General features: G+C 39.9%; 5 protein-coding genes across 8 annotated transcripts in view; all 5 read left to right on the top strand.

The window, feature by feature from the left end:
* The window catches only part of abca3b (ATP binding cassette subfamily A member 3b), a 42,780-nt gene extending 41,127 nt beyond the window's left edge, over positions 1–1,653 (top strand). For both annotated transcript variants that reach the window (XM_088437375.1, XM_088437374.1), the window contains 2 exons: positions 173–314; positions 1,273–1,653. In XM_088437375.1, coding sequence (XP_088293501.1) covers positions 173–314; positions 1,273–1,460 — 330 coding nt within the window. In that variant the 3' untranslated portion in view covers positions 1,461–1,653. The remainder of the gene's footprint in view (positions 1–172; positions 315–1,272) is intronic.
* Positions 1,654–3,348: 1,695 nt separating this feature from the next.
* On the top strand, positions 3,349–8,010 carry LOC148410422 (cytochrome P450 2K1-like). 2 transcript variants are annotated; one of them, XM_088437381.1, is made up of 9 exons: positions 3,349–3,567; positions 4,219–4,381; positions 4,825–4,974; positions 5,067–5,227; positions 5,581–5,760; positions 6,135–6,273; positions 6,346–6,530; positions 7,195–7,336; positions 7,398–8,010. In XM_088437381.1, the coding sequence occupies exons 1-9, from the start codon at positions 3,367–3,369 to the stop codon at positions 7,583–7,585; spliced, it is 1,509 nt and encodes a 502-aa protein (XP_088293507.1). In that variant the 5' UTR covers positions 3,349–3,366; the 3' UTR covers positions 7,586–8,010. The 2 variants fall into 2 exon arrangements, with proteins under 2 accessions (XP_088293507.1, XP_088293508.1); XM_088437382.1 differs by having other exon boundaries at positions 6,138–6,273; positions 7,398–7,998.
* An 819-nt stretch (positions 8,011–8,829) lies between these two features.
* On the top strand, positions 8,830–13,498 carry LOC148410421 (cytochrome P450 2K1-like). Its single transcript, XM_088437377.1, has 9 exons — positions 8,830–9,070; positions 9,701–9,863; positions 11,003–11,152; positions 11,253–11,413; positions 11,904–12,083; positions 12,358–12,493; positions 12,567–12,751; positions 12,914–13,055; positions 13,115–13,498. Exons 1-9 carry the CDS (start codon positions 8,867–8,869, stop codon positions 13,300–13,302), a joined length of 1,509 nt encoding a protein of 502 aa, XP_088293503.1. The 5' UTR covers positions 8,830–8,866; the 3' UTR covers positions 13,303–13,498.
* A 776-nt stretch (positions 13,499–14,274) lies between these two features.
* LOC148410420 (cytochrome P450 2K1-like) lies at positions 14,275–20,640 on the top strand. Of its 2 annotated transcripts, XM_088437379.1 has the most exons (10): positions 14,275–14,535; positions 14,899–15,061; positions 16,715–16,864; positions 16,941–17,101; positions 17,454–17,633; positions 18,012–18,150; positions 18,225–18,409; positions 19,238–19,379; positions 19,441–19,667; positions 20,502–20,640. In XM_088437379.1, exons 1-9 carry the CDS (start codon positions 14,335–14,337, stop codon positions 19,626–19,628), a joined length of 1,509 nt encoding a protein of 502 aa, XP_088293505.1. In that variant the 5' UTR covers positions 14,275–14,334; the 3' UTR covers positions 19,629–19,667; positions 20,502–20,640. The 2 variants fall into 2 exon arrangements, with proteins under 2 accessions (XP_088293505.1, XP_088293504.1); XM_088437378.1 differs by lacking the exon at positions 20,502–20,640 and having other exon boundaries at positions 19,441–19,853.
* On the top strand, positions 20,545–24,926 carry LOC148410419 (cytochrome P450 2K1-like). The gene is made up of 9 exons (XM_088437380.1): positions 20,545–20,745; positions 21,255–21,417; positions 21,948–22,097; positions 22,187–22,347; positions 23,025–23,204; positions 23,566–23,704; positions 23,769–23,953; positions 24,105–24,246; positions 24,308–24,926. Exons 1-9 carry the CDS (start codon positions 20,545–20,547, stop codon positions 24,493–24,495), a joined length of 1,509 nt encoding a protein of 502 aa, XP_088293506.1. The 3' UTR covers positions 24,496–24,926.
* Positions 24,927–27,213: the final 2,287 nt, after the last annotated feature.

Here is a 27,213-nt window from a genome sequence, read left to right as displayed (position 1 = left end):
GTCCCCGCTAGAAGACCATTTTTTCAAGGTGAAATCCCTTACTCCAGAGTTTTGCCCTTGCATTTTTTTTCATTCTGCAAAAGATGACATGATCTAACTATCAAAAGATGATTCAGCTAATGTACTCTACATGGATGCAGACTGAGCTCATTTGGTTTTCCCTCACACACAGGGCACCGTAGTGGTTCCTCTACTTACTTCTGTCCTCTACGATGAGAGTGAATGGGAGACGCCAAACTCTTTCAACCCTTCCCACTTCCTGGATAAGGAGGGTAACTTTATCAAGAGGGATGCCTTTTTGCCCTTCTCCGCAGGTACAGTACATCGCAGTCCCTGCCTGTGTTGTTTTGGTGGCCATTTTACTTGTCATAAGTTTGCTTCAGTTTTTTTTTTTTCCCCAACCAATTGTTCATTCACAGTTGTGTACAACTGAGTTTGTTTGTTTGTTTGTTGAGTGTGTGAAACAGCACTTTACAAGCGCATTACGCTTGCCACCTAGCTAAAAGTCCTGACACAATTATAGGAGTAGCTAAGTAATAAAAGCTCATAAATTGACACTAGCACAAAAAGGTTAACCAGTCTGAATCTAGCTCGCAGCCCAAAGCTAACTTTACACTGAATCGTACCAGTAACCCAAAGCTAACTTTACCCAGAAGCTCGAAGCTAACTTTACCCTTCATCTTAGCTAGCAGCCAACATTAACTTTAGCTTGACTCTTACTAGTAACCCGAAGCTAACTTTAATCTGAAGCTAGTTAGCAGCCTGTAGCTAATTTTAGCCTGAATTCTATTTGTAACCCAAAGCTGAAACTCCCTAGCTACCCAAAGCTAACATTAGACTAAATCATATTACTAAAGCAAAGCTATCTTTAACACGTGAAGCTAAGTAGCAGCGAGAAAGCTAACCATCCTGAATATTACTAGTAACCCAAAGCTAACTTAAACACTTGACGCTAGCTAGCGATCCAACACTAACTTTAGCCTGAATCTTACTTGTTACCTAAAGCTAACTTGAATCTGAAGCTAGCTTGCTGCACATTTGCACATCTTCTATTAGGAAATGTTCATGCTTAAAATGAAATGTTGTATATATCCATTTGTATATCATATAGCGCTCACAGGCTAGTAATGCCTTTCTAAACACTACAATTATCTCATGAAAAACAATGAGATAAACTGATCATGTTGAATTCCTTTTCACAACTTACAAACATCAAACACACGCACCGATTAATAGGCCAATGAAGAAAATTGCGATTCTGTAATTTTACAGGTCGCAGGGTTTGTCTGGGCGAGGGTCTGGCCCGGATGGAGCTCTTCCTTTTTTTCACGTCGCTCATCCAGCGCTTCCGCTTCACTCCTCCGCCGGGAATTTCCGAAGACGAGCTGGATTTGAAGCCCCAGGTGGGCTTCACCCTCAGTCCCATGCCTCACCGGCTGTGCGCCTTCAAGCGCCAGTGAGGCAGTCCGCAATCGTCCCCGAATGCAAATTACTTCCAGTGCCTTTTTGTAGTTCCTCATCCGAAAGACGTGTAGTGCCTCACGTTTTATAGACTGTTAGCAATACTCTATAGCATTTCATGTACATACTGTAAATGATTCATCATGCATTTCAAATACAGAATATATATTAAATAAAACAAACAAATCATTACATGGCTTTATTGTTCTTTAGAAAATCATTTTGTTTGCAATCTCTAAGTAAATAAGATAATATACAAAAAGCATAAACAATTCATGTTGTGACTGAATACAAAAAGCACATTCACAAATGAACAATTGAGTTTTGATGAAAGTTTCCCCAGCTTTTGAAGGATTTTAACTGAGCTTAGAGATGACATGACCTAAAAGTCAACTTTTTGAAGCTTTTTAACCATGTTCCAATGTTGTCTTCTCTGTTTCTGGATAATGAGATTATACATTACCCCTGTAAAAATTGAAAAAAATTGGAAAATTATCATTTCCAAGAACATAGCCGAGCCCATTCCTCTCACTTGGGTCTTTACCTTGAAAATATTGCTATAAATAAATATGGGGGGGGGTAAATATCTGCCTCATTCAATACAAAATATTTGATAGCTTTAGCGATGTATCAGGTCCCCAAATTGGTCACTGGCTTGGAGTGCTGTTATGTTGTCTTGCACTGGAGCACTTATAATCTTAGAGAAGAAAGTGATTAATTTTCCAAAATTTGGGGCATTTTTATACATTTTTTGGAAGGAACATAATTGCATCAAACAACTGACTCTTTACCTGATGCATAAAGTTATAAAGAGGATTGATCCCTGTTGTTTTGATCCACATTTTCCCAATGCTTTTTTTTGTGTGGCCACTCTGAGAACGTCTAGTATTCTGTAAATTGCATGGAAAGGCGCTATACTGTTCTGTAACGCGATGTATTTCCTTTTTCTCTTTTTTACATTTTTTTTAAAATTGAAACATAAGCTGTACTTTGGGTTGTTGCAGGGTGGAGTTTGTATATGTCAATATGAATGTCCAAAATGGTTAATTATCAAAGTCGATAACATGCTCTATACTTGTATACATTTTGATTTAAAATCTTAGTGACACTTTAGACCGTTTTTCATTAAAACGAATACATTCAATTATTATAGATTCATAAAAACGTGCAAATACATGTGTTCTTAACGACTAACGATACATTTTACATATAATCGTAGGTGTAGTTATCATTAAATTATATTACATGGTGGTTGGCACTTCTCCGGAGGTGGCGGTGTTTGTTATAGCTACGGACAACGGTAAATGCAGCAACTGCAGTCCGTAATGAAAAAAGGTCTAAAATTTACACACAATCCCTTCAAGGTAGATTTAATTAGCAAAAAATAAAAGCCTAAACAATTCAAAATGTGTTGTCTTTATGTCATGCTCTTATAATTCGCGAGTTAGTGGAATACAAGAATTCGGTGTTGGAATCCGATTTACATTTGAGGATAAAATTCGGATTTCAAATGGAAACGAAACAAAATGGAAAAGAAGAACTAGTGTGTTTAACGTGAAGCCTCGTGTTGTTGTTCCAGCGTCTACCAGCAAGAGGTGCTCTCACACGTATGGCTTTCGAGATATTTCGAGATATTTTACCATGCTTTTCTCTAACCGGAAAACTAAAATATCGCCTCTAGTGAATTCGAGAGATTTTCCCTACATAACCTTTAATTCTCACACTGGATTGTTTTTCTTTTTCCCTGAGATTTATTGTTGATTTGCTAAGCGAGCTGTTCAAACACACCCAGTTGCTTGTGATTGGTCTTCCTTTATCCCGCAGCTCCGCCCTCACTTTTTCATTTTTTTTTTTTTTTACATGGAGCCAGAGGTTGTTTTTACTTGACTTAATACCTGTCTGAAGATGTTTGAAGAACTCCTACAGGCTCCTGCTTTGCTCTCCCTGTCGGGGGCACTCGCATGTTTGCTGGCCATCCACCTTCTCTACACCGGCTTGAGCATCCCAAGCAAGCCCAAATTGGATCCTCCGGGGCCAAGACCGCTGCCGCTGCTTGGTAACCTGTTTCAGTTGGATCTCAAGAGACTGGACCAGTGTCTTTTTACTGTAAGCAACTCTCTTTTTCTCTACCGAGCAGTTACTTTTTACTGATGTTTTACCCTTCTATGTGAGTGCGTGTGCATGTGTGTGTTATGTGAGCGCGTGTGCGTGTGTGTTTGTTTTTGGATCTTTCACATTTAGTTTTAGCTTTGATTACGGGCCCATTGCTGTGAAATGCACCGAATGTCTCACGTTCTTTTTTTTCTACTTGCTGTTGGACTTTCTTCACTTCCTATTTTGCTTCTCATATTACTTCGAGATTCCTTTTCGTTACACAATTCCATCCAATTACATCTGACTTCATGTTACCACCATTTCTTTTAGTTTTCTTTTCACACAATTCCTCCATTTTACTGTCTTTCTTTTTCAGAGCATTTTTTTCTCTGCTGCAGCTGAAAAAAATCATGTTCTCATCTCTTCGCTTAGTTTATAAAGCGATTCCTGAGCATTTTTTTTACTTATTAATTTAAACTGAATTTAACGTTTTAAATTATTTTTTTCCAGTTTACCACAGGAAATCCCACTCCGTGCCTCTCAAACACACTCTAGTTTCCGAAAGACGTTTTTCATAGCTTTCAGTGAATCAATGATAGCATTTTGATCTCTCAAAGCGACAAGAATGATTGTATTTTAATTGGACCGAATTTTCTTTGGCAGCTGTCCAAAACCTATGGATCGGTTTTTAGCGTCTACTTTGGACCCAAGAAGGTGGTGGTCCTGGCCGGAAGCACGACTGTCAGACAGGCTCTCGTCAACCATGCAGAGGAGTTCGGAGACAGAGACGTGAATCCGCTTTTCTACGATTTCAACCAAGGACATGGTAACCTGTACTGAAACTTTTTCCCCTATCGTGTCAGGGAAGGTCAAGCCACACCAGACATTTTCTTGATAATATTTTCTATGCAGCCCAGTCGTCAAAACATTGCATTCTGATTTAATAACGGCATTCTTGCTCAATAATGCGTTTGTTGTTTGCAAGAAACTTGGACCCTAAAAGTACTGTAGGATGTGACGGTGGCGACATCAAGTGTACAAAATGTAGTACTGCATTAGCATGATGCGCGAGGCTTTTAAAACGGCGGCAACATGATTATTGTCCAAAATATCCCAGGGTAATCACATTTGAAGTTTCATTGGGACTTTACAACCACATTTATACACTTTAATACCACAAGAAAACGACTTCTATGTTATAGATGTAGAATACGTCCATGCACTTTTAGTTATTTTGAATCTTGTTAAGCCAGTTACGCTTGCTTCCAGGGATCATTTTCGCCAACGGGGATTCGTGGAAGGAAATGAGACGTTTCACCTTGACAACGCTGAGAGACTTCGGGATGGGCAAGAGGCTCAGTGAGGAGAAAATCATTGAGGAGTGTCAGTTCCTCATTGAGGAATTTGAGAAACACAAAGGTACAGAAAGTATACTTAAATTGTAAAAACACATGATACATGCATCACACGACAGTCTTGTTTCGTTTTGAAATATTTTCTCCACCTCTTAGGTGAAGCCTTTGTCAACACAACAGTCATTAGCTATGCAGCTTCCAATATTATCTCAGCCATAATGTTCGGAAAGAGGTTTGAATACGATGACAAGGTTTTCCAAGAGATGATAGAGCGAGACCACAAGACCATTGAGCAGGCTGGATCGGCTGCTATAATGGTACCTCACACACGACTCAAATGTTGACTTAGAACTAAAGTTTATTAGCTATTTCAGCAATAAATAAAAAAAGATTTTAGCAATAAATAAAAAAAAGATTTTTTTTCATGCACAATTCATGTTTTTAAATAACGTATTTTGTCCCTTGCGCTCAAGAAAGGAACACGTACTCAGGGCTTAGGTCACAACCAATCACGGCTTACCTTGTGAATGTCACATGACCAACCCAAACAGGTGAAAAATGTTTTAAAGGTAGATGATAAATGAAGGAAAATTTACAACTGACGTACGACAAAAAGGTTAAAAAAAAAACAATAAAAAGACTAACTGCTTTTATTTTTTCTCCTTGACAGCTTTACAACTTCTTCCCTTGGCTTGGCCCCTTTTTGAAAACCTGGAGAGATATGATGAGTAACGTGGACGTTACCAGGCAGCACATAAAACAAAAAATAGCCGAGCTGAAGAAGACCATCAATCCTCAAATTTGTAGAGGCTTTGTCGATGTTTTCTGCACCAAGATGAAGAATCTGGAGGTGGGATAATATCTGGCTTCTTTATGTCAAAAACATCTCATCAGCAAGCCAACCAGACATTAGCAATCAAGCTAAAAGCACCCAATAGCAGCTAATCATGTTAAACTTCTTGTGATTGGTTGGACGAGTGCTCCATCGATTGCTTTGGCCTGGCTTCCACTAGTAAACCAGTGATGAAGATTTGCGGTTCAATTTCAAGCTGGATGTTGGATTTTTGAAGCGAAAAAGAATACGTTGTGTATTACCATAGCACAAAAAAAGTGATTCTGATCTTGCTAGCGAGAACAGATATGTTGGACACTAAAAATGAAATCAAATGTCCTTAAACCCTAAATCAAGGTTAAAGTTTCAATGGTATATATTGTTGCCTGAAGCAGGAAACCCAGAAGGTACACTACCATGACGAAAACTTGCTCAACAACGTGCTTAATTTGTTCGGAGCCGGAACTGACACCACAGCTAACACGCTTTCCTGGATTCTGCTCTACATGGCCAAGTATCCTCACGTTCAAGGTGCCCATCATGATAACAATAAATTACTTTTTACGGCTAAAGGTGCATTCATATTTTTCATTTCCCCCGCAGAGCTAGTCCACCAGGAGCTGAGCCGGGTGGTCGGAGACCGGCAGGTCCAGGTGGAGGACCGCAAGAACATGCCTTACGTCAACGCCGTCATCCACGAGACGCAGAGGTTGGCCAACATCGTCCCCATGGCCATCTTGCACCAAACCACCCGAGACATCACCTTCCAGGGATACTTCATCAAAAAGGTAGACTTCTTGGAGGTTGCGTTTCCGTCATTATTTAGACAATCACTTGTGTTTTGAGATGAGAGGAGCGTAAATCCTCTATTGAGTTGAGGTCAGATCATTGCTTTGTCTTACTAAGAGCTTCCTTTTAAGGTTCATCTACAAAGTTTGACGTCCATGGGCCACATTAGATTTTTTTAACAGGACAGATGGTTCAACTGGACAGCTGAAACAAATATCGGCCATTTTATAATCAGGCAATGGATTAGAAGAGTAGAAAATCAACAATAGTTTTTTGCAGTTTTAAGTAAAATTCTTGCATTGAGATGGATGGTTATGGTTATTTGTCTTTTGACATCTTTGCATATGTCAACTGCATGGATTGTTGCTTATATCTAGTGACAATATCACTTCAATAGCACCTTTAGAAATATATTTACTCAGGAAACGGGTGATGTGTTCAATACTTATTTCTCCCGCTGTATGTGTACCAACGTGCCTTTAAGAGGCTGGGCCTGGTCAGATAGTTTGTGAGTGTCCGGTTGAGAGCTGTGGCTAACAGCGGCTTCAGTCTCAGAATGCTCAACGCATTTGTCCTTACTGTTCAATGAACAGCTGGAAAGTGCATCAGCGACTGTGGTTCTTCTTTCTCACTTGCGAGGACATGAAAACTTTTTCCTTGTAGGGGACCACCGTCCTCCCTCTGCTGACCTCCGTCCTCCACGATGAGAGTGAATGGGAGACGCCCACTACCTTCAATCCTTCCCATTTCCTGGATGAGGAGGGGAACTTTGTCAAGAGGGACGCCTTCCTGCCCTTCTCTGCAGGTATGCTTCAGCGTACACTCTTGAAGCTGTCCAGCCATTTGACGCACGTCAATCTTGGCAGGGCGTAGGGCGTGTCTGGGTGAGGGTCTGGCCAGAATGGAGCTTTTCCTCTTCTTCACGTTCCTCCTCCAGCGCTTCCGCTTCACCCCTGCACCTGGAATTTCTGAAGATGATCTGGATTTGCAGCCCGTGGTGGGCTTCACCCTCCGTCCCACGCCGCAACGGCTGTGTGCTGTCAGGCGCCACTGAGGAAAAGCTTTTATTCTAAAACCAAAAGGAAAGTGTTCAGTTAGATGTATGCCACTCTGAACATGATCCAAATAATAAAAAAATATTGTTCTTGTTAAATGACTTAATTTTCTTCAATGGACCAACGAAAAACGTTTTGGACAATTTTCCAATGAAATACCATCGATTAAGGTCAACTTTTGGCCAAGCCCTTAAAGGGAGTATGTGTAATTTTTTGCATGCACCTATGGGAGCCTTAGGGGGATTACAGTAAATGCAGCAATACACACTCCTCCTCCTGCTGTCCGTAGCTATATTAGACATGGCGACCTCAGGAGGAGTGCCACCGCCCGTGTAATATCATTTAATGATAACTAGACCTACGATTATATTTAAAACATACATAACATATATTGGTCATTAAGAATACATTTATTTGCAAGTTTTAAAAATTTAGAATAATGTATTCATTTTTATTGAAAAACGGTCTTAATCTTACATAGTGTCACTTTAAGATAGATTTAATTAGTAGAAAAATAAAAGCCTAAACAACTCAAAGTGTGTCGTGTTTATTGTCATGCTCACAGAATTCGCGAGTTAGTGGAATATAAGGAGTCGGCATTATAATTAGATTTACGTTTGAGAATAAAATTCAGAATTGAAATGAAAACAAAACAAAATGAAACGGGTCAGAAATAGAAAAAAAAACTGAAGAAATTGTGTATCAAACGTGAAGCCTCGTGTTGTTATTCCGGCGTCTGCCAGCAAGAGGCGCTGTTTCACGTTTGCGTCACAATTCACAATAAACTTTTCTTGTCATTACAACGTAGAAGAACAACACGACAGAATATGAAACAATAACACAAATATGTACAATGAGACATACCAGATATTCATAACATCCATACAATGAAAGAATAGAATTGACAGACTTTACCCAAACTAATTAGAATAAATGTCCAGAAGAGACTCAGGAAACCAAGAGACTCAAAATAAACATACATAGCAGTTTTGAATATTTTGAAACATTGAGTGAAATTTTAAAAAATGGGCCATATATGAAAGTGACTTTTACCTGTAGTTGCGTGATACAATGACATAATCAAAAACATGCCTACATGACCTTTGTATCTCTCACTGGATTGTTTTTCTTTTTGTCCAAGATTTGTTGTTGATTCGCTAAGCGAGCTGCTCAAACACACCCAGTTGCTTGTGATTGCTCTTTGGTCTTTATCCCGCAGCTCCTCTCTCGCTTTTTCCAGGGAGCCAGAGGTTGTAGTTGCATGACTCGATACCTGCCTGATGATGTTTGAAGAACTCCTGCAGGCTCCTGCTTTGCTCTCCCTGTCGGGGGCCCTCGCATGCTTGCTGGCCATCCACCTTCTCTACACCGGCTTGAGCATCCCATGCAAGCCCAAATTGGATCCTCCGGGGCCCAGACCGCTCCCGCTGCTTGGTAACCTGTTTCAGTTGGATCTCAAGAGAATGGACCAGTGTCTTTTCACTGTGAGGGGCTCTTTCTTTCTGTCTCGCAAGCAAGTACTGTTGACTGTTGTTTTAACGCTCTCTGCTGACCTTTGTGTTTTTTTTCCAATTTGTTTTGACCATTTTTGATGTTTTCATGGAACTAAACGAAATTTAGATTTGTTATTTTTGTAGCCGCAATTAACAAAATATATATTTAGTGCATGAACATAAATGGACATAGTCTGTTCTCACTAGCTTGGAGACTTTTAAAGAGTTCCATTATAGTGAGCACACAAAACCAAAGAATCAGGATGAAGTATTTCTCAGGGACTGTCAAGTATGTTGACTTAAACTAAATTAACTAATGAGTGGCTCCCAAGTATTAATTTAGACATAGTGCCCAGATTTTTTTCTCTACCGCGGCTAAGAAAATAATGGATTTTCATCTCTTCACTTGCTTCATAAAGCGCACCTCCAGAATATTTATTGTTTCAATTGATTTGACCAATTAATATTCAATTGAAAAAACTGAAGACATTCAACCAAACACTTTAGTTTACAGAAGAGAATTTTAATGAAGACAAGATAGAGCAAGTGAATGACAGCATTTTGATATGAAGAAGTGGGGAGAATGATTCCGTTTTAATTGAACTGAAATTTCTTTGGCAGCTCTCCAAAACCTATGGAACGGTTTTTACCATTTACTTTGGACCCAAGAAGGTGGTGGTCCTGACTGGAAGCACAACAGTCAGACAGGCACTCCTCAACCACGCCGAGGAGTTTGGGGGCAGAGATGTGAATCGGCTATTCCACGATTTCAACCAAGGACATGGTATTGAAATTTGTTTTCTCCCCATCATGTAAGGGAAAGTTAAGCCAAACCAAACATTTTCTGTGCAATAATTTGCTTTATGCAACCCCAAAAGTCAAAATATGGCATTCTGCTGAGAGCCATGATTGATGGTTTCCTGAGCAACTGTTAAGTCATTTTTAGATGCCATCAAGTGGCAAAATGGCTGCCCCTCTTAATTAAATATGAACAGATGGTTTTTGCTACTTAACTCCGATTCCTCAAATGCAATATAATTAAGAAGTTCAGATTAGTGGAGCCGCATACAACATATCATTGTAAGAACATATTTTGAGGTTTTGTTTTTTTTAATTGAACGTCCTGAGCTAATTTAATAAAGCTCTCCAGCGAGCTAAAATTAATTGTAAATCACTCCAGTGTTGGTCAATAGGGACAGCCTTTTAAAGATGCAATAACGAAATTTAAATGTTAAAACGACATTTTTTCCAACCCAAAAATGCTCAAGCAATGCCTTGATGTATACATACAAAATCACGGCAACAACCGCATTAAGCCTTTGTCATCAATAATAGGGCCCAACTCGAGTTGCAGACTCAAATGCTGCATTCGAGGAAAAATGGAAAATCGGAATAATCCACATGAATTGTCCCAGTTCTGACCCAAAAGCGTTCATGAAAAAACACTTGCTGATGGTGTTTTCGTGGAATTAGTTATTTAGTTATTTAGTTTTATTCCGAATTCGCAACTCAGACCTCCCCGTTCAAAGGTGCGTTTGAATACACGTTTCCTCATCGGAATACACTTCCCCACTTTTTGAGAATGCAGCACATAGCAGGCGCAAACATGGAAGAGGTGTTTGACGAATGGAAGACAGCTTTTGGTTAGAAAGCAGGCCTGCCGCTGGCTATATTTTCACTCGAAAGCAAGCGAAACGTGACAAATAACATCCATAAACTACATGTGATAAATAGTTACCAAGGTCGAAATGCAATTGAGGTTGCAGTTACGCATAAAGCCCGAAGATGTCGTTGTTTTGCGAGAAACTTGGAACTTCGTTAATGCTGGTACAGTACTGAACAGTAGAACGCAGGGATTGCGAGCACAAGTGGACAAATTATTTGCAAAACAAAGCTTTTCTGTTGAGTTTTGCTTGCTTCCAGGCATCGTATTTGCCAACGGGGATTCATGGAAGGAAATGAGACGTTTCACCTTAACAACACTGAGAGACTTCGGGATGGGCAAGAGGCTGAGTGAGGAGAAAATCCTCGAGGAGTGTCAATACCTCATGGAGGAATTTGAGAGACACAAAGGTACAGAAATTGCATTTAAAATGTTAAAACACACTTTTTACATGTATCAGACTACACTCCATTGCGATGATTTCTAAAGCAGTTTTTCCTCCTTTTTTAGGCAAAGCCTTTGACAGCACAACAGTCATTTGCTACGCAGCTTCCAACATTATCTCGGCCATCATGTTCGGAAAAAGGTTTGAATACGATAACAAAGTTTTCCAAGAGATGATAGAGCGCGACCACGAGATCGGCGAACAGGCTGGATCGCCTGCTATTATGGTATCACACATATGACTGAAATGTTAACTTAAAATGCCTAAACGGCTCAAGAATATGAAGCTTATTTAGATATTTCAGCAGTAAAACGTTTTTATTTAGCTTAGAATTAATTTGATAATTATTTTACATGCACAATAATATTTTTAAAGTCTTATTTTGCCTGTTCTCAACAAAGTAACAACACACTTACTCAGGCCTTTAGTAACAACCAATCATGGCTCAGCTTCTGAAGGTCACATGACTAACACAGAAAACAGGTGGAAATATTTTAAAGGTATTAATTATACATGAAAAATAATGTATCTAATTCAGTACTCCTTTAATAAATTTTACAAATGAAGAAAATCGTCTAAATGCAGTATATGATGTCTTAACATTTAAAACACTGTAATCTATAACTGACATAAGGCAAAGAGAAGCAAAAACAATAAAAAGATTCAAACTGAACATCAAGTGTTGCAATAAATGCTTTCATTTTTCTCCATGACAGCTCTACAATTTTTTCCCTTGGCTGGGCCCCTTTTTGAAAACCTGGAGAGATATGATGAGTAACATAAATGTTACCAGGCAGCACATAAAAAACATAATAGCCGAGCTAAAAGAGACATTCAACCCTCTTGACTGCAGAGGCCTGGTCGATGTTTTCTGCACGCGGATGAAGAATCAGGAGGTAGGATGCTATCCAGCTTCATCCAGTCGAAAACGTCTCAGCAAGCCAGCCTGGCGTAAACAATCGCACAGCAGCATCCAATGGCAGCCAATTATGTTAAGCTTATCAAGATTGCTTAGATGACTGCTCCATTGCTTTTGTCTGCGTTTCACTAGTAAACTTGATGTGAGGTTTTGCAGCTGAGGTGCAATCTGGATGTTGGACTAAATGTTATTCCGATCTGATAGAAAATCAAGACTAAGTTTCCGTATGTATGTTTTCTCACCTGAAACAGGAAACCCAGAAGGTGCACTACCACGATGAAAATTTGCTCAACAGCGTGCTTGATTTGTTTGCAGCGGGAACTGACACAACATCCAACACGCTTTCTTGGAGTCTGCTCTACATGGCCAAGTATCCTCACATTCAAGGTGCCCATCATGATAACAATAAATTATTTTTTACGGCTTAAAGGTGCATTCACATTTTTTATTTCCCCCGCAGAGCTAGTCCACCAGGAGCTGAGCCGGGTGGTCGGAGACCGACAGGTCCAGGTGGAGGACCGCAAGAACATGCCTTACGTTAACGCAGTCATACACGAGACGCAGAGGCTGGCCAACATCGTCCCTATGGCCATCTTGCACCAAACCACCCGAGACATCACCTTCCAGGGATACTTCATCAAAAAGGTAGCCTTCTTGGAGGTTGTGTTTCCATCAGTATTTAGACACTGACTTGTGTTTTGAGTATGGGGGGAGCATACTCTATTGGGTTGAGGTAAGATGATTACTCCTGTGGTTCGTCTTTTTCGCTTGTGACTACATGAAGGTCTTTTTTTTTTTTTTCCATAGGGGACCACCGTCCTCCCTCTACTGACTTCCGTCCTCTACGATGAGAGCGAATGGGAGGTGCCCAACACCTTTAATCCTTCCCACTTCCTGGATGAGGAGGGGAACTTTGTCAAGAGGGATGCCTTCCTGCCCTTCTCTGCAGGTATCATCACCGTACACTATTGAAGCCGTCCAGCCATCTGACACGCGTCCTTTTGGCAGGCCGTAGAGCGTGTCTGGGTGAGAGTCTGGCCAGAATGGAGCTTTTCCTCTTCTTCACCTTCCTCCTCCAGCGCTTCCGCTTCACCCCTGCGCCTGGAATTTCTGAAGATGAGCTGGATTTGAAGCCGGTGGTGGGCTTCACCCTTCGCCCCAGGCCCCAACAACTATGTGCTGTCAGGCGCCAATGAGGAAAAACTTTTATTCTAAAGCATATAGGAAAGTGGAACATGGGCCAAAGAACAGCAAATTAAATTGTTTATGTTAGTTTCATGAGTTCATTATGGGTTTTTTTAAATTGAATTGCACAATTTTACAACAGATTGGGGTCAGCTTTTGCCCCAAACCTTGATGGTAGATTAAATTAATAAAGAAAAGCGTTTAACCTTTGGAAGTGTAGTTTTTGTCATGATCCGATCATACACACATTTTGCAATGTCAGAAGATATGTTAGAATTATGCTTGCACTTTAAATTAAAATCAGAAATTAAGGAAATAAAGCGAAATTGAAAAGTAGAAATTACAGTACTCGTAATGTATTTGACAAGTCTCGTGTTGTTGTCATTCCGGCATCTACCAGCATAAGGCGCTGTCGAGTGTTTGATTTTTATTTGGCCTTGTTTAGATGTTGCCATGAGCAATTGCGGGCACGTGTGCGACAAACAAGTGTATCGCAAGTAGTCCGCAAACAGAATCTTATGTTGAGAGAAGTGTCGCTATAAGGCAGAGTCCTGGCTCGCAAGAAGGTTTTCCATCACCCCCAGAATGATATTAATTTATTATTAGAAGGCTACATTATCTATACAGTGTATATATATATATATATATATATATATATATATATATATATATATATATATATATATATATATATATATATATATATATATTTACTGTACATGTATGTATCATGGCAGATGGCTAGGCGAAGGTATGTGTATGTGTGTGTGCTTAGAGCAGAAATAAATAGGCCATAAATAAGTTATTATTTACCCACAGTTGTCTGATAGTAATCCGATCCGCAACATTCCTGCATGACCTTTGCATCTTACTGCGTTTTTTTTTCTTCTTGTGTGTGTGTTTTTTATCCTGCTCAGATTTTTGTTGATTTGCTAAGCGGCTGCTCAAACCCACCCAGTTGCTTGTGATTGGTCATTCTTTATCTTGCAGCTCTTGACTTTTTTACAGAAGTTGCATTTGCGCTGGTTGATGCCTGTCTGAAGATGTTTGGAGAACTCCTTCAGGCTCCTGCTTTGCTCTCCCTGTCGGGGGCCCTTGCATGCTTGCTGGCCATCCACTTTCTCTACACCAGCTTGAGCTTCCGAAGCAAGCCCAAATCGGATCTTCCGGGTCCCAGACCGCTCCCGCTGCTTGGTAACCTGTTTCAGTTGGATTTCAAGAGACTGGATCAGTGTCTTTTCAAAGTGAGAGACTCTTTCTTCTATGCTGGCCAATTGTGTGTGTCATATTTTAAAAATTATTTTTGGTGTTTTCATCCAAATGTTTTTTTTTTTTTCATCCCTTCACTTACTTTATAAAGTGGCTGTACAGCATGTTTGATATGAAATGAGTTTTAATTGAGTTTGACCAATTAATATTCAATTAAAAAAACACAAAAAGACATTCAACATTCAAACAAACTCTAAATTTCAAAACAAATTTGGAATGACTTACTGGACTACAAGTGAAAAAAATACAAATGCAAATTAGTAAGTGAATGACAGAATTTTGATGTTAAAAAGTTAAGAAAAGGATTCCATTTGAATTGTAATGATTTTCTTTGGCAGCTGTCCAAAACCTATGGATCGGTTTTTACCGTTTACTTTGGACCCAAGAAGGTGGTGGTCTTGGCCGGAAGCACGACAGTCAGAAAGGCTCTCGTCAACCACGCCGAGGAGTTCGGGGACAGAGACGTGAATCCGCTTTTCCACGATTTCACCCAAGGACATGGTAATAAGACACATGGAGGCAGCTCTTTTCTTACTTGCTGTTTAAAGAAAATGACATCATTGTGGCTCTAGGAACAACCAATCACGTCTCAGCTTGTGAGTGTCACATGACCAAACTCAGAAAACAGGTGAGCCTTTATTGGTAGTTTCTTGAGCCCTGAGCAACAGGTGATGTCACTTTTAGTTATCAGCAAGTGGTGAAAGGGCTGTCTCCTTAGATTATTAAAAACTCAAAATAAATATCCATCCATCTATTTATAACTACTTATCCTCACTACCTATCCTCACAAGGGTGGCAGGCTTGCTGGTGCCTATCCCAGCTGCCTGTGGATTGTAGGCGGGGGACACCCTGAACTGGTTGCAGGGCACACAGCGACAAACAACCATCGATGCACCCAATCACATTTAAGGACAATTTAGAGTGTCCAAAACAGCTACTATGCAAGTTTTTGGAGGAAGCCGGCGTGCCCAGGGAGAACCCACGTGGGCTCGGGCAGAACATGCAATCTCCACACAGGACGGCAGTGAGGCAGATGTGATAACCACTGTCCCACCGAGCCGCCCTTAAAAAATAGATGTAAATATCATAAATTGTATTTGTGACGTTGGCATATTTTTTCTGGCATGAGAACTCGGACCTCACATTTCAAAGGGGCATGTGGGTGCAGTTTTCCTGGCTGGAGGCAAGCTTCCCACCTTGATCAAATGCAGCCAATGACGAGTAAACGACATGGAAGAGGCATTAGACAAATGGAGCAGGCTCAAAACAGTTCTTGTTTTGAAAACAGATCCGACATTGCCTTCACTTTGAATCGAAAGATAAAAGAAGCAGAAATATACGTGACAAATAAAGTAAATTAGCTACACGTGATAAACACCGAAGCTCTGAGGCCTGAGTTCCACCAAGGTTGCAATTACGCGTACGGCCTATAAGTGTCGTCGTTTTGCAAGAAACTTGGTTCGTAGAAAACAAGGATGGTGTCCTTCAGTGTATAAAATATAGTACAGTACAGTATTAGGATTATAAACAAAGCTTTTAATGTGGCTGCAACATTATCATAGTTCAAAATATCCCAGGGTAAACACATTTAAAGTTTCACTTGGACTTTATAACAACATTTATAGAACTTTAGAGGAGGTGTAGCATAATATTTAAACATATTGCATATTTATGAGTTTTTTTTGGTACTGATATTTCTAACCAGGAAGTAAAATGGCTTGTTTGCAGACATTGCACCTTAGCGTATAGCGGCCTTGCCTCCTTTACAACGTTGCTACATGCCGGGCGACTGAAACATGCATCCATCCATCATCTTGACCGCTCATCCTCACGAGGCTCGCGGATGATGGAGACTGTTCCAACAGCGTGAATAACAGGGCCAGAAATAGGCGTTTTATCAACATTAAAATGCAAAACGGCATCAATACACCACTCTCACGAACATGCGTTCCTTCTGTCAAGTTAGTCCTTTTGGGAACCCAGTATTCATAACAGTAGTTTCACCTGCGGGTGAATTATTTACTACTGATGCTAATTGTCTAGCTTTGTGTTCCCCAAACATACATTTTGGCCATTTCGGCATTTTCTACAGTAAAACGTATGCGCTTCCTTAATTGTTTTGGGCCCTCATGAAAAAGTTACGCTTGCTTTTAGGCATCGTATTTGCCAACGGGGATTCATGGAAGGAAATGAGACGTTTCACCTTGACAACGTTGAGAGACTTTGGGATGGGCAAGAAGCTCAACGAGGAGAAAATCATTGAGGAGTGTTACTTCCTCCTAGAGGAATTTGAGCGGCACAAAGGTACGAAAAATACACATAATTTGTTAAAGCACACTTTTTGAACACATGATAAGTGTATCATTTTTCTACCTCTTAGGTGAAGCTTTTGACAGCACAAGAGTCATTACCTACGCAGCTTCCAATATTATCTCGGCCATCATATTTGGAAAGAGGTTCGAATATGAAGACAAGGTTTTCCAAGAGATGATAGAGCGCGACCACGAGTTCATCCAACAGGCTGGATCGGCTGCTATCATGGTACCCGATTATGACTCAAATCATGACTTAGAATGCCCAAACAGCTGAAGAATATTAAAGTTATTTAGCTATTTTGCGCTGTATAAAGTTAAAGTTTTCTTTAAAATCAATTTGATACCTAAATTATTTATTTCATGCTCAATTAATACTTTTAAAAACTTTTTTTGCCACACTGAAAGTGACATCACATGCACTCAGGGCTCAGAAATGAGAAAAATCCTTTTAAGGCAGTATATATAAAATTAACATTTAAAACAACATCTTACATGAGTGACATTTGATAAAGAATAAAAAGATAATATAGACATCAATAGTTGTGTAAATTCATGCTTTTATTTTTGCTCCATGACAGATTTACAATTTTTTCCCCTGGTTGGGCCCTTTTTTGAAAACTTGGAGGGATATGATGAAAAACTTGGATGTTACCAGGCAGCACGTAAAGAACATAATAGCCGAGCTGAAGGACACAATCAATCCTCACGTTTGCAGAGGCTTTGTGGATGTTTTCTGCACAAAGATGAAGAATCTGGAGGTAGGATTCCTCCCGGTTTCGTAAATTCAAAAACATCACTTCAGGCTATGCAGGCCAGCCAGGAGCAATTCAGCTAGCAGCAATCAACTGCCATTAATCATTTTAACTCATCATGATTGGTTGGATGACTGCTCCATCGATTGCTCTGACCTGACTTCCGCTAATGAGTCGGTTGTGAGGTTTTGCAGCTGAATTTGAAGCCGGATGTTGGATTTTAGAAGTTGATAAGTGTTAATGGGATATTTCTATGGTACTGAAATTTTGCCATTTAGATCTGATGAGACAGATATACTCCATAGGCCTTGACTGAAATGAAACACAGCCATGAAACCCCAAAATCAAGGCTAAGGTTCCAACAGTATATTTTCTTGCCTGAAGAATGAAACGCAGAAGGTACACTACCACGACGAAAACCTGCTCAACAGCGTGCTTAATTTATTCGGCGCGGGAACCGACACCACAGCTAACACGCTTTCTTGGAGTCTACTCTACATGGCAAAGTATCCTCACATTCAAGGTGCTCATCGTGATACACAATACACACGTTTTTACGGGGTAGCGGTGCACTCACGTCCCCCCCACTCCCCGCAGATCGAGTCCACGAAGAGTTGGGCAGAGTGGTCGGAGACCGACAGGTCCAATCGGAGGACCGCAAGAACATGCCTTACGTCAACGCCGTCATCCACGAGACGCAGAGGGTGGCTAACATCGTCCCTTTGTCCATCTTACACCAAACTGCCCGAGACGTCACCTTCCAGGGGTACTTCATCAAAAAGGTGCCCTCCTTAAGGTCTCATGTTGGTCACTATTTAAACACTTTAAACACGTGCATACTCTATTGGGTTATGGTCAGATCTTTGCTTTGTCTGTTCAAAGACTTTCTATTTAGGAATCATCTATCCAAGTTCAATGTCCAGGGGCCATATTTGATTTTTTTTAACTGGACAGGTTGCGCAATTAGACATCTGATACTACTATCGACGACCAACTTGTGGCCATTTTACAATCGGGACCTACAAATTAGAGGAATTGAAAATTAGGATTAATCTCTATAAAATTGTTATATTGCGACAGACATTTATCTTCAAAATGGTTTAAAATGTTCTTTTTCCCCTCGAAATGTTATCTGTAAAAACCCTAGTGGTATCATTATTTGGTGTTGGTGACTACTCACAAATTGAGTACTTGTACTGATATCGGTCTGAAAATACCATAAAAGTATTGAACAGCCTTAGTCAGGTTATTCACAGATTAGGTAAAATAGCCATAGTGGCTAATACTATGATACATACTACATAAATGGTTTACATTAACAATAAATTTATTTAATTATTTCAAAATTTTACCTTTAATGGGAGTAGTTATAATGACTTTACCAATTATTACTCAAATGGGAATGTTAAACATGTAAGATGTATATATCAAATATGTCAAATCATTTTTGAGAATGAATCTCATTAGTTCAGTTATTTAATATATTAAATACTCATTTTATTTTTATTTATCATTTGGAATTAATTAACAAATGATTGAAACGTTACATTATCACTTTTGTGGTTTTTCATCCCCACGTGTGATTACACTAAGCGCTTTTTTGTCTAAAGGGGACCACCGTCCTCCCTCTGCTGACTTCCGTCCTCTACGATGAGAGCGAATGGGAGTTGCCCAACACCTTTAATCCTTCCCACTTCCTGGATGATGAGGGGAACTTTATCAAGAGGGACGCCTTCCTGCCCTTCTCTGCAGGTATGCTTCAGCGTACACTCTTGAAGCTGTCCAGCCATTTGACACACGTCAATCTTGACAGGCCGTAGGGCGTGTCTGGGTGAGAGTCTGGCCAGAATGGAGCTTTTCCTCTTCTTCACGTTCCTCCTCCAACGCTTCCGCTTCACTCCTGCGCCTGGAATTTCTGAGGACCAGTTGGATTTGAAGCCTGTGATGGGCTTCACCGTCCGCCCCACGCCTCAACGGCTATGTGCTGTCAGGCGCCACTGAGGAGAAGCTTTTATTCTAAGGCCAATAGGAATGTGTTAGGTGAGAGATGATGTATGTCAGTGAACATGGCCCAAAGAACACAGATTGATTTGTTTTTTCTTGATTTAATGATTTTATTTTTTTGATTTCAATTTTGCAATATATTAACATCGATGAGGGTCAACTTTTGCCCATATCCTCGAGGTAGATTCAATTAATAGAAAATAAAAGCCTAAACAATTTGAAGGGTTGTGTTATTGTCATGATTCCTGCATAAAGCGGTTTTACAATGCAAGATGTCAGCGTTAGAATTAGGCTTAACTTTGACATTAAGATTCAAATTAGATATGGGAATAAAACAAAATGGAATAATAGAATTTAGTCCTGTAGTTAGTGTATTTGAACTATATTAGTAAATAGGGAGAGGGAGTGGGAGAGAGAGAGCAATATTGCTTTTTTTTTCAAAATGGGGTGTGATATAGATCACAGTATTTACATATAGTGTACATTTACAAAGCCTTGCAAAAGTATCAACGCAAGGGGTTATATAATATTGCATGCCCCACTTTTCAGGGTTTTTTTATTAGCTAAAAAAAATATACAATAAATTTTGTTCCACTTCATGATTGTGTTCCTTGTTGATTCTTGGCAAAAAAAAAAAAAAATTGTGTGCGCATGTGTGTGTATTTTTGTAAATAAGTCATTTTTACCTGCAGTTGACTAATAATAGTTATCTAATCAAAACATGCCTGCGTGAACTTTGTATCTCACTCCTTTTTTTCTTGTTTCTTGCTTGGATTTATTGTTGATTGACTAAGTCACCTGACCAGACAAACCTAGTTGCTTGTGATTGGTCATCCGTTATATGCTGCTCCTGACTTTTTTTTTTTACAGGGAGCCAGAGGTTGCATTTGCACGGCTTGATAGCTGTCTGAAGATGTTTGAAGAACTCCTGCAGGCTCCTGTTTTGCTCTCATTGTTGGGGGGTCTTGCATGCTTGCTGGCCATCCACTTTCTCTACACCGGCTTGAGCATCCCAAGCAAGCCCAAATTGGATCCTCCAGGGCCCAGACCTCTCCCGCTGCTTGGTAACCTGTTTCAGTTGGATTTCAAGAGACTGGACCAGTGTCTTTTCACTGTGAGGAACTCTTTATAATATTTTTAATGTTTTCATACAGCTCTAATGAAACTTTGATTTTTTTGCAGCAACTATTGAAAAAATATATAAATACTGTATATTGGACATAAACACAAAAGTACATAGTCTCTTCTCAATAGCTTTGAGATTTTTAATAAGTTCCCCTATAGTGAGCACACAAGAACGAAGACTCAAATTAGAAGTGTTCCTCAGGGACGGAATGGTTCCAGGTATCAATTTCGGCATGGTGCCAGAATATTGGTGAAAATCATGGATTTTCATCCCTTCACTTACTTTATAAAGTGGCTCTCTATTATGTTTGATATGACATGAGTTTTAACTGAAGCTGACCGATTTATATTCAATTACAAAACTACAACAACTCTAATTTTCAGTTTTTTTAAAGTTTACTGGACAACAATGGAGCAAGTGAATAACAGAATTTTGAGGTGAAGAAGTTAGAAGGAGGATTCCATTTCATTTTAATTGGACTGGACTTTCTTTGGCAGCTGTCCAAAACCTATGGATCTGTTTTTACCGTCTACTTTGGACCCAAGAAGGTGGTGGTCCTGGCCGGAAGCACGACTGTCAGACAGGCTCTCGTCAACCATGCCGAGGAGTTCGGAGACAGAGATGTGAATCCACTTTTCTACGATTTCAACCAAGGACATGGTAACCTGTATCAAAACTTTTTTCTCATCATGTCAGGGAAGGTCAACCCACACCAAACGTTTCCTTAATAATATTTTCTATGCATCCCCACTATTCCGAACATTGCTTTCTGGTTTAATAATGGCATTCCTTTTTAATACTGCGTTTGTTGAACATGAATCAAGCAGAAAAAACAATCGGATATTACAGTATTGCCTTCCAGGTTGCAGTTACGCGTAAAGCCTAAGGGTGTCGTTGTTTTGCAAGAAACTTGGAACCTAACAGTACTGTAGAATGTGACGATGGCGACACCAAGCGTACAAAATGTAGTACTGTATTAGCATGATGCGCGAAGCTTTTAAAACGGCAGCAGCATGATTATTGTCCAAGATATCCCAAGGTAAACACATTTGAAGTTTCATTGGGACTTTACAACCACATTTATTCATTTTAATACCACAATAAAACGACTTCTATGTGATAGATGTAGAATACGTCTATGCACTTTCAGTTATTTTGAATCTTGTTAAGCCAGTTACGCTTGCTTCCAGGGATCATATTCGCCAACGGGGTTTCGTGGAAGGAAATGAGACGTTTCACCTTGACAACGCTGAGAGACTTCGGGATGGGCAAGAGGCTCAGTGAGGAGAAAATCATTGAGGAGTGTCACTACCTTATAGAGGAATTTGAGCGACACGAAGGTACATAAAATACAATAGTTCAAACACACTAGGTAATCACACTACAGTCCGTTGCGATGGACTCCAAAATAATTTTATCTATTTTTTAGGTGAAGCCTTTGACAGCACAACAGTCATTTGCTACGCAGCTTCCAATATTATCTCGGCCATCATGTTCGGAAAAAGGTTTGAATATGATGACAAGGTTTTCCAAGAGGTGATCGAGCGCGACCACAAGATCGGCGAACAGGCTGGATCGCCTGCTATCATGGTACCCCGAATATAACGCAAATTTTAACTTAAAATGCCTAAACAGCTTAAGAATATGATTCTTATTTAGCTATTGTCAGCACAGTTAATATTGTCTTTGAAATTAATTTGATAATGTAAAATGATTATTAGTATAACATTTTGTTGTTCACTGGCCACATGACTTTTTTTTAACAAAGACCCTTTCACTTAACATACATAGGAAGAATGTTGAACCTTGACAGATAAGTGAGTTCAACAACACAGACATGTATTTTGTAACTGTAGGCGTTCTCTCCCTTGAGTGAATAAACATCTTCATTTTTACTTTTCCTTTCACACTCAATGACAGACCACCAGACTGCTCTGTTAAGACTTGTGAAGCTTCAAATGTGAATACTTCTAAAACATTTTTTGTCACACTGAAAGTCTCATGTACTCAGGGCTCAGATGAACAACCAACCAACATATTTTTAATGATAATAACCATAAGTAAAAAAAAAAAAAGTTATCAAATTTAATTTTCCTATAATTAAATGATGTAAATGAGGACAACTATAAACGCATTATCTAAAACATCACCATTTATAACAACTTAAGTGACACGACAAAGTAGACCAAATTGAATACAAAGACTCAAACGGAATGTAGATATAAATTGTTATCTAAATTCATGCTTTTATTTTTGCTCCATGACAGATTTACAATTTTTTCCCCTGGCTGGGACCTTTTTTGAAAACTAGGACGGATATGATGAAAAACATGGAGGGAACCAAGGAGCACTTAAAAAACATAATAGCAGAGCTGAAGGAGACCATCAACCCTCACATTTGCAGAGGCTTTGTTGATGTTTTCTGCACACGGATGAAAAATCTAGAGGTAAGTTTCTATTGAGCTTCGAAAATTCGAAAACATCACTTCGGCTACGCAGGCCAGCCAGGCAAAAGCAATCAAGACAGCACATCCAATGGCCAAATATGTTAAGCGCATCATGATTGGTTGGATGCCTGCTCCATCGATTGCTTTGGCCTGGATTCTACCAGTAAGCCAGATGTGAGGTTTTGCAGCTGAAATGCAATCTTAATGTTGACTTTTTTAAGATGAAAGTGTACATTGAATATTTCTTGGTACTAAATGTTTGTTATTCAGATCTGATGGGACAGATGGGTCATGACTGAAATTATTCATAAAACCCCGAAATCAAAACTAATGTTCCAACGGTATATTTTCTTGCCTGAAGAATGAAACCCAGAAGGTGCACTACCATGAAGAAAACCTGATCAACAGTGTGCTTAATTTGTTCGAAGCGGGAACTGACACCACATCCAACACTCTTTCTTGGAGTCTGCTTTACATGGCCAAGTATCCTCACATTCAAGGTGCTCATCATACCAATCCACAAGTTCTTACGGGCTCGAGGTGCATTCACACCCCCCTTTGCAGATCGGGTCCAGGAGGAGCTGAGCAGCGTGGTTGGAGACAGGCAGATCCAAGCGGAGGACCGCAAGAACTTGCCTTACGTCAACGCCGTCATACACGAGACGCAGAGGCTGGCCAACATCGTCCCTATGGCCATCTTGCACCAAACCGCCAGAGACATCACATTCCAGGGATACTTCATCAAAAAGGTGCCCCCCTTAAGGTTGCATGTCTGTGAGTATTTCAACACTCACTTGTGTTTTGGAGTAAGACATACTCTGTTGGGTTGAGGTCAGATTATTACTTTTCTGGTTCTTCTTTCCCACTTGCCATTACATGAAGCGCTTTTTTTTACTATAGGGGACCACCATCCTCCCTCTGCTGACTTCCGTCCTCCACGATGAGAGCGAATGGGAGATGCCCAACACCTTTAATCCTTCCCACTTCCTGGATGAGGAGGGGAACTTTGTCAAGAGGGATGCCTTCCTGCCCTTCTCTGCAGGTATGCTTCAGCGTACACTCTTGAAGCTGTCCAGCAATTTGATGCACGTCAATCTTGGCAGGCCGTAGGGTGTGTCTGGGTGAAAGTCTGGCCAGGATGGAGCTTTTTCTCTTCTTCACGTTCCTTCTCCAGCGCTTCCGCTTCAGTCCTGCGCCTGGAATTTCTGAGGACGAAGTCGATTTGAAGCCCGTGGTTGGCTTCACCCTCCGTTCCACGCCTCAACGGCTATGTGCTGTCAAGCGCTACTGAGGAGAAGCTTTTACTCTAAAGGCAAAAGGATGGTGTTCGGGACACGATGGCCCCAAAAAAACACAAATTAAATAGTTTTAGTTAATTTAACCCTTTCACTCCTTATTCCTTGCACCTTGTTCACAGTCGGCCCAGCATTGGCTTGTTGTGTAAATACAAGTTGCTAAATGCCTCGAGAATCGGTAGATAGGTGTGTGATGAACCGCTGCGTTGCCATTTCATGTTTTAGCTACTACTCCTATACTGCCAGTTTTTGAAACGCTGCAGGACGCATTGTCCTAACGGGAGTGAAAGGCTTCATGATTTTTTTTTTTTTTTTAAGTGGCTAATGCAAAACCTTTCGCAAAATTTTACAATAGATTAGCATCTATTAGGGTTAGTTTTTGCCCAAACCCTTGAGATTTCAATGACAAATAAAAGTCTAAATAATTTGTTTGAAGTGGGTTTTTTTTTTTGGGGGGGGGGGGGGGGAGGGGGGGGCATGATTCCTGCATAACCAGTTTTAGAATTCAATAAATCCGCGTTAAAATTAGACTTAAATTTGACATTAAAATCAACATTTCAAATGGGAAGAAAACAAAGTGGAAAAGTAGAAATTAGTCCTTTAGTAGCGTACATGTTCGACATTAAGCCTCGTGTTGTTGTCATTCCGGAGTCTGCCAGTAAGTGGCGCTGTGATACATTTGCTCATTAGAGGTCTTGTTTTATGGTGCCCATGCGCGTGACAGGGGCTGTCTCAGTACCAACGGAAAATTGTGGGCGCGTGCGCGACAGACGAACGTTAACACACGCAGTCCTCAAGTAGTACGTAGGGGGAAGTATCATTACAGAAACTTTTTCAAGATTTGGGGTCTAAACCCGAACTACAAGGATAAAAGTGGAGCTGTCAGCCTTCAATCGGAGAGAGTCCCCTTGTAAGTGTTTTTTTTTTCTGTTTTGAAAGAAGCTTACCTGCGCCGTCAGGACTTTACGCTTTGTATTTTTAACCGAGCACGTTCTCAATGTGCGACCTGGTTAACGTTGGTGATTTCCATTGCTGTTTAGGGATTTTGCGCCAAAATGACACTGGAACGCTTAGATGACTGCCGCATTTGTGTGCCTTAAACGTGATCGACTTTCAAGTTGAGAAACACGAGTTGAACTCCCGTGTTTTGACGTTTGTTTAAACGCTTGAATTGACTTTTAGAACAAATGGACGTGTGTGACTTGTGGTCTATAAATGGCTTTTGAGCCTACGAAAATGTCGTAAGAGAAACGGGTTGGCTTTGAACTATCTTGTTGTTTTCGTCTTCGGACAGACTCGCAAGCGCGCGGATCTGTTGGGCTCTGATGTGACGTCATATACGTGAGGATTTTTGTTTCCTGTGGACACCTTTTACGCGGTTTGGTACTCGCGAATTCATACAGTTGCCGAATTTAAAAATAACATTTCTGGTGTTTTTTGTGATAAGTATGGCGCTTAAATCTATGTTTTAAAATACGTATTTTTTATTTATGTTTCAATAAATTAAATGAATTGGACATAAATTGCAGTGGTGCTCTGGTTTCAAACAACCCCAGGGAAAGGGCTTTGTTTTATCACGTGAAGTTTAATTGCAATAAAATAAGAATGGTCATCTTTTTTTTCTGTTTCAGTCACTTTTATGCACTTGCTTTTTTCAGTTTTAGACTAAGCTGTAAACCGTACAAACGCTGTAAAAATAATTAACAGTTGTTGAAAATTGATTTAAATGCCTTTTTTTTTGTTAATGTTTAAAAAGGAGACAGATTTAGGTTACTTATCAATTTTTTTTCAATAATGATCTTATTTATCGTTATCCTGGGGGGGGCTGGCAAAATATAATTGAGAAGCACTGCCTTAAGACCACATGCAATCTACAGTAGACTTGAAAATCTTTAAAAGAAAAGTATGTCTGGATCAGGGTGGTCCGATCTTACATAGGTTTGAAAAACTGTGATTAAAAATAAGATTGATTCTCTTATCCTAGATAGCAAATAAACAGGAGCTGCATTTAAACCAGACATGGGCAAACTACAGCCCTGGGGCCAAATGCAGCCTGTTAAGCTTTTTTAATCTGACCCGCCAAACAAGAAGAAATGATCAGTCAGGAGAGTGATAATATTATTGCTTTAAAATAGTAACTCTTAGCAATAAAAACTATTTATTCATTTAATTTTCAGATGTTGTAAGAGTCATTTCCAAAATAGTTGACAAATACATACAACTTGTAATAGTGTTGTAATGGTTTTATTTATTTAAGATGGAAGAATATGTATATGAAGAAATAATGTTTTCTAGATATCTTTTTTCTTATTGTTGTATGAGGTGGATTATCAAAACATTCATTCCATCTGCTCCTGGTTTGGCCCTTTTGTCAAATTGTAGAAGCCTTTATGGCACTTGAGTCAAAAAAATTGACCCCCCCCCCCCCAAACAACAGTGTTCTGGACTCATGAAGTAATTTCTTGGTTTACAGAAATGTCAATATTTGTGCTGTGTATTTTGTCTTTTAAAAGTCACTACAAACTTGCATAGTTTATGAGGCAATGTGTGCTTGCTTTTTTTTTGGAAGGGCTTGGGGTTGGTAGTGCAAATTCAAGCAAGGACCGCCACTAGGCCCAACTTATGTCAAGTCACAATGGAGCGATTGTCTTTTTGAATGCTGCAAGTTGCAACTGCCTCCCGTATGATTGAAAGCTGCAAGTGTCCATTTATAC

Source organism: Hippichthys cyanospilos, chromosome 16, assembly GCF_059441005.1.
Source record: "Hippichthys cyanospilos isolate Australia breed blue-spotted pipefish chromosome 16, RoL_Hcya_1.0, whole genome shotgun sequence".
NCBI classification, from domain to species: domain Eukaryota; kingdom Metazoa; phylum Chordata; class Actinopteri; order Syngnathiformes; family Syngnathidae; genus Hippichthys; species Hippichthys cyanospilos.
Note: the sequence above shows the minus strand (reverse complement) of the source record. Positions and strands in the feature narration are given on the sequence as shown.